Source organism: Nasonia vitripennis, chromosome 2 (genome assembly GCF_009193385.2).
Source record: "Nasonia vitripennis strain AsymCx chromosome 2, Nvit_psr_1.1, whole genome shotgun sequence".
NCBI classification, from domain to species: Eukaryota; Metazoa; Arthropoda; class Insecta; order Hymenoptera; family Pteromalidae; genus Nasonia; species Nasonia vitripennis.
The window spans coordinates 9401458-9410658 of NC_045758.1; the positions used below are offsets into that span (position 1 = coordinate 9401458).

A 9201-nucleotide genomic window follows, 5' to 3' on the forward strand; every position below is an offset into this window, starting at 1 on the left:
TATTTTTGCTATGATTGCCTAGCTTCTAGTCCCGATTGGAAAGCAAGACTTACGGTTATTGGTTTTAACGGGCCAGTTTATTCTTTTGTGAAAACGGATGAACAAGCTAATATAAAATGGGGCGTTCGACATTACGTACCTAGAAGAAATTAAGGTAATTTTGTAACATAAATTTTATTAAAAATATTGATGATGAAAATATGAAAGTATTTCCAACAGTTTTTTAACTATGAAATATAAATAGTGCATTATTCAATACAAACATTGCATTACATTCCTTATTTTAACATTTGTCCACAAAATATAATAACTTTATAAAAACTGTACAATGTCAACGAGTTACTAACAAAATCAAATAGAAATCAAATTATTTAACATCACAACGAATTTAACATCCTTAATATATACTTTCATTTCATTAATTTCAATGTCTCATCTCTCCTTTATGTGAGATTTACTATAACACTATTTATGGATACAAACTAGGTGGATAGAAGTATTTATTATTTTAACAACTCTAATATATATGAACTAATATATTTGTTTTTATCCTCTATAAATTCATTCTTTGCCAGTTTTGTTGAATATCTTGTAAGTACTGGTCCATCCTGTTAAGTGAGAATATGACTCTATTAATATATTTTTCTACTGTAATATTGGAGACAAAAGTAAAATCTAAACTTACGCAGCACGCAAAGCAATGTTGTCTCTTATTTCAATGTCATCATAAATGGGTATATTGTTACCCACCATCGGTTGTACATTCATATTTGGCAATATTGGAATTTCGGGTGCCAAATTTACGCTTTGATTTACGTTATCTAACAATCCAGAAAATGTGTTTCTATAAGACATTATTAATTTTATGCACGAATTGATTACCTCATGATGATAATGGATTTTTTCATCAAAACAAACTAATTGCCTGTAAATATATTAGTTTAGAAAAAGCAAAATATTGTTGATTTTCTTTGTTACTTTTTATACTAAAATTATATATACCTTATAATTTTAAGCGCCGTTGGATCTTGTAGTTGCTGCATTTTTTGTTCATCAATTTTATAAAAAACTTCTGATAGTACTCGTACTTGATCAGTAATATAGTCAGGACTCTTTTTCTCGTCATTGCTAAAAGTTTGATACATTTTTAAGAACTCTTCATACCTAAAATCAAAGCCGAATATTTTATTTAAAAAATTAGATAAATAGTAATAAATAGCATAAAATTAAACAAATTTATATTTCACATTTTTGAGTATTTATCTATGTTTTGCAAAAATTGTTCAGTATCAAAAGCTTCTTTCATCTGTTGACTATAATGATCTGTATCATTTTTTATTTCGTTAATAGTATTGTAGAGAGTTTGAATCTTATCAAATAGATTGTTCATTGATCCCATTATTTCACTAGGTGTAATTTCGGGTATTATTGATCTTATTGATGTGCTCACTTCAGCTAAAAGTCCTTCTGCTTCTGGTAGACTAGTTTTGATATTATTGTTCAAAACGTTTGATCGTTCGATGATCATATCTCTAAAATGAGCATAGTTATTAATTGTATATTTTTTAGAAAGTGAAATTCACATAAATAAATTAATACAAGAAAGTTTTAAGGATTCTTACAATTTTGTGCATAAAGCGAAGGTATATTGCTTAAATAACATCACTTCATATCTCATAATGTAAATAATAGCAGTATAACATTGTTTTAGCAAAGGACGATCCTTGATTGCAGTTGGTTCACATACCATTGTGTCAAGTATTTCAGGAATTTTAGGACCATCTGATAATACCTCTTCTGTTAGTACTAAATTACAGTGATCATACACATATAACATTGTTTGAGGAATAGATGACAAGTTAATACTTTCATAATTTTGATTTCTATTAAACACCAATCCAGCTGTATCAGCTATCACTTGTCTATTGATAGGAATTCGAGTTTGTTGTTCAATCCATAGCTGTAATTCACCAAAGGTACTATTACTATATACAGTGTATTGAACCATTCGGTACAATGAAACAAAGAATATACTGATAGTCTGCAAAAATGGATTATCTTATTTTAATTATTATTTTAAAATTGGTATTGAACACATATGAATAAATTTTTGATACAGTATTTAATTTTTCAGATATCTACCTTCCATGGAAATATTTCTCTCAACATGGGGAACACAACAACTTCATCAGAATCAGGACGTTTACCTCTTTTCCTTGGATTCCATTGCAAAACCACTCGAAACCATTCAACCATTTTATTTAAAATACTTCTGCAATATTAAAAAATTATATAATCATTAATTTTCAGTGCTTACTAAATCAAAACATACAAAAAAAATATTTATTATTTTTTTTTAATTACTCTGATAAATCATTAGGATAAATTATATTATCGTAGAATTTAATTTTTTCTCCAATTTCAAGAGCACATATCTGCTCATATGTTTTATTTTGTCTCATATAAACTATCCTGTAAAATATGTATGAATATCTATTAGTAATTGTCTATTGTCTATTGAGTACATTGAAATAATAACAGAAGGTATAATTAGTATTACCACTTTGGTAAATCTTGTATATGTGGTTGAAAAGGTTTGTGTCCACTTATAACTTCAAAAAATGTAATACCTAAACTCCAATAATCAACCGAGCAAGTATACTTTTGTTTCCAAAAAAGTTCTGGGGCAACATAATTGAATGTTCCAACTAGAGATGCTGTCATTGTTGTGCTTCCAAGTTCTTTTGCATATCCAAGGTCTATTAATTTATAAACAACCTATGGTTTTACACAAATTTCTTTAATAATTCAAATATTTGCACAATTTATCTAGTTTAAGTATGACATTATTATTTACCATTCCATTTTTTTCATGTAGTACAATATTATCAGGTTTTAGATCTCTGTGAGTTATATTATTATAATGTAAATACATAACAGCTGAGGAAATATCTTTCATAACTGTTAAGGCGTCATTTTGTAATAATCCACAACTATTTTCTGGATTACTCAATACCTATTTAAAACATATGCTCCTTATCAATTTATAAGATTTTTCTGAATAATGTAGTGTATGATTCGTAAAATTTGATGATCATTTTGAAAAGTATTTTTATAATACTATGTATTAGAAAGAATAATTGTAATTCTTTGATATATAAGCATAAATGTAATTATATCAAGACAATACCTTTCGCAAATCACCTTTATTACAAAATTCCATACATAGCACTGGTGAATTTAAGACCATTTCTGGAGGAACTTGCTCTGATTTGACAATATTTGGATGATTGAAGTGTTTCATATTTTCAATCTCTTGTTTCCATCGCTCCATCTGCCGATCTGTTATACTACCTTTTGGTAACATGCATTTCTTTATGGCTACAAGTTAAATGTGACATGTGAATAATTCATAACAAATAAAACTTATATTTAAGACATTTCACAAACCAATTCTCTTATTTGTGTATTTTTCCTTCCACAATTCAACTTGACCAAATCCTCCAGCTCCAAGCATTTTTTCGTATATCCAATTTCCATAGCTTTTCTGTGCCATATTTATTATAATAAAGTAAAAATCAAATTACTTAGATCTTTACATATATATGTGATAATGCCTGATAAGATAAGAATAACTCAAAGCATATGTATAAGTAAAAACTATAAAATGCACAGCACTTGAAACAATTTCAGTAATAAGCAAAGCTTTTATATCGATTCTTTCCAATGCACGTAAGTACAGTCCTGTTGATCATTCCCATCGTTCTATATACGAAAAACCACCTGTTTCAGAAAAAAAAGAAAACAAGGAAGACAATAATAAAAATGCTAATGCCGATGTTTTATTTGAAATCCTTCTCTGTCTATATTTACAATTTTACATTGTTGCCAGACTGTCAACAGTGCGCGTTCTGAATACTGACGTCGCACATGCGCCATCTTATTAGCGCGAATACTCGAGTAAAAATTAACAACAATGTATTAAAATAAACACAAAAACTTGATTAAAAATCTATTTTATTTATTCATAAGCCTAGGACTCGAATAGTCTATTTTTAAAATCTACGTCTCAGGAAATCCAAGAACGTAAGTCATCGTGGGAAATCGTTTAAACATTCAGTGACTTGAAGATAGTTACTGAGCACCAAAACAAAATTGTCGTTATGATCTGAAGATTGTCGGTGTAGGCATCACTTGAAAATCCGCTTTCGAGTCTGGCGGTAAAGTTAATGTATAGGGATAGGGTTAGAATTCGAAGAAAACTTGAGAGGAGAGGACCGGCATTTTGCTGCTTATTTGTTGATTGCTGATACTTCCTTTTAACCGGCGAAGAATTAAGGAAAACAGCGAAAATGAGGAGAGATTTCCGAGTAAAAACGGATATATCCAGGATTTATAAGGACGCCCGACAAAACAGTTGGGTTTATATCGACAGCTCGAAAATTCTCTACGTTAGTCAACTCGCCGAACACGTTCGAAAGTTATTTGATATCAAAAAGCCGTTTCACTTGTTGTCGAGGTCCGACGAGACTTACTTTTTCCTCCCTTTTGAAGAAGACGTTCGAATTTTGGAAAATAACGACACTGTCGTGTGAGTATTATCATCGATGGTGTGATCACATGTTAGTTCTTAATTTTTCTTTATACAATTTTTGTATTTTCAGCGTTGTTCCTGGTACAGGCATTACTAGCAGCCTAGTAGTAGAGAAAAGTGAAAGACATAATGAAACCTCACAGCAATCCCTAAACCAAATTTCACACCAAACACACCAAGCTTCCAACGAAGTACAAAATGGTTTTCTCATACCACCTACATTGTTCCAAGAAAAGGTCAGTAATGCAAGTTCTGATAAATCTTGTAATTCGGAAAAGTCTTCAGCACAGAATAACTTGATGCAAACCATAGAAAACACATCAGGTTTGCGAACATTATGCTTTTGCTTTTTTTTATATTTAAAGCAGTATAGTTGAAACAAATTTATGACTTGGCAGGAATTTCATTTACCGGTAGCCTGTATCGCACAGCTTTGCATGAAACAATCGCAGATGATACCAAGGATTCTAAGATAACAGAAGATATAACCGAAGATAATAGTATCACAGAAGACAGTATGGTATCAAACAAAAGGAAACGCGTGCGTAAAAGGAAGCAGAGGAAGCCAACAGAGATAGTACCTGAAAGTGACACATCTCTCATGGAAACTTCTGGTAAAAAGCCAAAGATTATTGATTCCATTCTGATTTCTTCTGGAAAACATATTCGATTCCAAGGTCTTGACGACGAAGATACAGCTTCAGATAATAATGTTAATAACATTCAAAATGGTGATACTAAACATAAGCAGTCTGTAAATAAGGATCTTGCTGCCCTCCTTAATTTGAGACAGAGTTCAACGCCTTTAACTTTTCAACACAAGAGGATAAAAAGGGATTACATACCAGAAACCATAAATGAAACTTCCATGAGTGTAGATACTAGCACAAATATAAATAAATCGCATGCAAATAGTATGAGTTCAAGTAAATCAATGATTGAACCAGAAAGGATAAAAGAGAACTCAATGTCAAACAAAAGTGCAGCAGATGATACTGTATCTTTCAAGGTATCAGTTAAATTCATTTTTATTGCTTATTTTTGAAAATGTTTTTACTAAAAAATATTATATAGGTTTTTAGAATGGCAGAAGATTATACTCCACAATTATCAAGTGTGATAATTGCTAAAGTTTTAGCTAAGAGTTCAGATGAATCTCAATACACCATGAAAATATTGCGTAAGTATAGATCATGAATCTCGTAAAAAGAGATAATTAATAAACTCGAATTTATAATTATTTTCATTTTCAGATGGTAGAGAACAGCTGCAAGACCCAGAAGGTAAATTTTCACTTCCAAAAGATGAAAAAGATAAGGATGATGAAGAAAATGATGTGGTTGTTCTAGAGAAATCCACACTCTTGGAACTAGCAAAAGTCTCGGCGATCGGGACTGCGTAATTTTATCTATCGTACTTTTCTTATTTATAATGTGTAAGTATTACCCAAGTTTCGTCAAACGTGTTAAATATTATTAGGTGACGCAAGTAAAAGTTAAATTAATATTTTTTCGTTATGATTGTCATAAATAAGTGAATTTCGTTCAGTAACTTAATAGTTTATTTTTATCTTTGCTCATACAGTTAAACAATTTTAAGTGCAAGATTTACGTTGTAAACAAAGTGTTATAAATCTCTTTATATAATTTATATTATTTAATAGATATGTAAAAACTTCAATTGAAAAGCACATAGTCAACATCTTCTTTTAAGTACAATGATTTAAGATTATCTTCAAAAACACCGTTTGTCATATCCTGCAAACAAAAATGTTCATTATTACAAATGTTGTTTTCACTTGACTTTGTAAAACTTACTAGTTTTACACAAATAATAAAAGGTGGCTGAGCTTCTGTGAAATGTACTATAGGGATAGGATCTTTAGCTTTTCTTTTGAATGCATCGTATGGTGTATATTTTCGTCCTATTTTTTTCTCGTCCACGTCACATAAAGCTATCACTCGTTTCTGAAATAAAGTTTAAAAATGTTAAATATCGGTTTCTTGACTGAATTTTTGTAAAATATTTTATAATAAATGATATTTGCATGAAAGGAAAGTAAGTTACTTGAAATCTTTGATTCAAACTTCTGAACAACTGTCGCCCCTCTTTTCCTGCATTCCATATTGTAAAAGCAGGCCAGTTTGGTAAAATTATTTTTTCTAAACGAGCAACTCTAATTTCAAATATCGTTTGCCTATAAGAGAATAAAAATGTCATACAAAAAATAGCATCACAGAGATACAGTGATTAAATGCTCTGACACATACTGTTTTATAGAAAATGTAGTAGCAGCAGGATGATACATATAATTTAAAATAACTTCATCAGTTCTTAAAATGTCTCCATTATTGTCCAAGTGTGAATAAAAAAACAGTAAATCTTCTGGTGTGCCATGACCTTTTTCAGAAAATCCACCAGTAACACTAAAATATTTTGTGTGTAACTAACAATGGTTTGGGGTAAAATCGAATATTTCAATTAAATTAATGTTACTTATTAAAAACGTTTCTGTGGCAAAACCATGTTGGCATTATTACAGTTGGTCCATGAGATGTATAAATTTGGATCTTTAATTGCTCTAGATAAAGATTGTTTGCCCAGCGAACAAATCTCTCTGTGGAATTTTCTGGTTTTCTTTTAAATCTACCACCTATAATCTGAATAGAATAAATTTCTAATTTTCGTATTTAACATTATTTTGAGTTTTGACTATTGTAAACTTACTGCACTTTGATTATCTTTGGCTAATCTATATTGAATTTCTATGCGATGAGGAAGCATAATATCATCCTGTAGTTTTGATAATGTTTTGTTAGAATTATTACAGCCTATGTAATGTAAATGATAAACTAACATTTGTTTTTACTCACGATATCTTGAAAACACAAGTAGTCCCCTGTTGAAACTTCCACAGCTCTATTTTTTGCATATCCAACTGAAAATTTTATGGTTGGTTTTGAGAACAATTATTAACTCAAATTAACAAATATATGTACCTCCTTTTGGCTTCCCAGTTTCATTTTTGAATATTTTTAAGCTGATGGATAGCTCATCAAATTTTTTTCTCCATCTCTCTATTAACTCTAATGTTCCATCGGTACTTGCATCTTCACATACTGCTACTTCTAAGTGCATAGAAGATATGACAGTCTGCATTGTGATTGCTTCGAAGCAGGTATCGATCCAACTTTTTCCATTGTAAATAGGTATAATGATTGACTAGAGTTCAAAGTTAGAATGTCATGAAGTTTATTGATCAAATTTTTTAAAGAAAAATCAACTTACTACTAGTGGCTTGGTGGAATTTAAGGCCATTGGAACCACAGATATTTTTCATTTTTATGAAAAAGGGTTAATCAAGTTAGCTTGATTGATTAATGATTTTTTTTATATCACAGGCCTAACCTATCACAGGTTGTCAAACTACAATCTAGGCAACATTTCACACTGAAGGCACATTTTTAATCAAAGCCAGAAATAAAACGCTAAATTAGCAATTATACATAAAATTATTTATGTATTTACGTGTCACTAACAGTAAAAACTTGATCTAGGATACAATAACATACAATAACAAAACAAAATATTTTCTGACAACAAGAACGTGTTATTTTTGTCAGAGTCATACTCCCACGCAAAATAATCTAAACTATATCACTTGAGTTGGTGATCTACTGTATCGACATCCGGCCATATTGCACTCCAATCGAGTTGTAAGATATCGACGGTAGATTCCAATTATATACTTTGCTAATGGTATTTTTATTTTTTATTGAATTAATCAAGTTACCTCAATTCCCTCGAGTTTATACATGATACTTTGCCTCGCCAACGTATTATGTCGTGATTTTTCTAATAAACGCGTTTAGTAAATCAAAATTCGCGCCAAAAATCATTACCTCTTTATTATTTTTCAAACCACAAGCTCGAATAAGCTCCGACACGAAGTATAATTAGTTTCACCCACGAGTTTATCTCTCGTAATAACAGAATGAAAACACTGTATTGTTATGCGGTTTCAAGCAAATGGAAGCATTAGAAGACATATACTGCAGTAGTAGAGCTTGCGACGGATTACCCCATCAGACGCTTCTACCTCCGCGCAGTTCACAGTGAAACAACCGTAAATTTTCATACGCCCGCGAAGATTTGTACGTATACACTCGTGTGAAAAGTGGCTGCTGTATACACACGCTTGTGCAGATAAAACCTCAACTGTTGCCAATTGCCTTATATGCAGAGAAGCAGCTAAACTTGCGAATTGCGGGGGCATGGACGATCGCTCGAGTGTATGCGTACTTTGCGTTATTGTGCGCGCTGATGATGTTTCTCCTTGAAACGGATTCGTTTAGCATAGTAATACTACTGCTTCTTAGTTTTCAATTTTTCCGTTTTATAAAGCTTCTGAACACGTGATGATCGAACCGATAAATCTGCAGTGAATAGTGAAAGCTCTGCGATACATATCACAAAAATCGCGGTTGCGCGCACATTATTACGATACGATATTCAGTCTATATTAAATTTGATTAAAATTAGCACTCAGCCATCCAATTACCCTATCAATTATACACACCCCAGCCAGCGTAGTTTCATCAGCAAAC

At 31.1% G+C, this 9201-nt stretch overlaps 3 protein-coding genes and 1 long non-coding RNA gene across 5 annotated transcripts; 2 read left to right on the forward strand and 2 right to left on the reverse strand.

Annotated features, from left to right (window-relative positions):
* Nucleotides 1–158: 158 nt before the first annotated feature.
* On the reverse strand, nucleotides 159–4014 carry LOC100116284 (inhibitor of nuclear factor kappa-B kinase subunit beta). Its single transcript, XM_008209743.4, has 12 exons — nucleotides 3874–4014; nucleotides 3451–3783; nucleotides 3191–3381; nucleotides 2858–3016; nucleotides 2561–2778; nucleotides 2365–2472; nucleotides 2143–2272; nucleotides 1623–2041; nucleotides 1248–1532; nucleotides 1003–1164; nucleotides 686–925; nucleotides 159–608 (listed from the first exon to the last, which is right to left on the reverse strand). The coding sequence occupies exons 2-12, from the start codon at nucleotides 3554–3556 to the stop codon at nucleotides 554–556; spliced, it is 2073 nt and encodes a 690-aa protein (XP_008207965.1). The 5' UTR covers nucleotides 3557–3783; nucleotides 3874–4014; the 3' UTR covers nucleotides 159–553.
* LOC103316373 lies at nucleotides 1887–3449 on the forward strand. The gene is made up of 2 exons (XR_004226598.1): nucleotides 1887–1976; nucleotides 2135–3449. It is a non-coding gene; the product is annotated as an uncharacterized LOC103316373 (long non-coding RNA).
* On the forward strand, nucleotides 3896–6656 carry LOC100679130. Its single transcript, XM_003426764.4, has 5 exons — nucleotides 3896–4591; nucleotides 4665–4918; nucleotides 4993–5603; nucleotides 5669–5774; nucleotides 5848–6656. Exons 1-5 carry the CDS (start codon nucleotides 4353–4355, stop codon nucleotides 5994–5996), a joined length of 1359 nt encoding a protein of 452 aa, XP_003426812.1. The 5' UTR covers nucleotides 3896–4352; the 3' UTR covers nucleotides 5997–6656.
* On the reverse strand, nucleotides 6133–8270 carry LOC100116209 (UDP-GlcNAc:betaGal beta-1,3-N-acetylglucosaminyltransferase-like protein 1). Of its 2 annotated transcripts, XM_001600697.6 has the most exons (9): nucleotides 7883–8270; nucleotides 7594–7816; nucleotides 7468–7532; nucleotides 7322–7387; nucleotides 7091–7254; nucleotides 6865–7020; nucleotides 6662–6791; nucleotides 6412–6561; nucleotides 6133–6351 (listed from the first exon to the last, which is right to left on the reverse strand). In XM_001600697.6, exons 1-9 carry the CDS (start codon nucleotides 7910–7912, stop codon nucleotides 6271–6273), a joined length of 1065 nt encoding a protein of 354 aa, XP_001600747.2. In that variant the 5' UTR covers nucleotides 7913–8270; the 3' UTR covers nucleotides 6133–6270. The 2 variants fall into 2 exon arrangements, with proteins under 2 accessions (XP_001600747.2, XP_008207961.1); XM_008209739.4 differs by having other exon boundaries at nucleotides 6138–6561.
* Nucleotides 8271–9201: the final 931 nt, after the last annotated feature.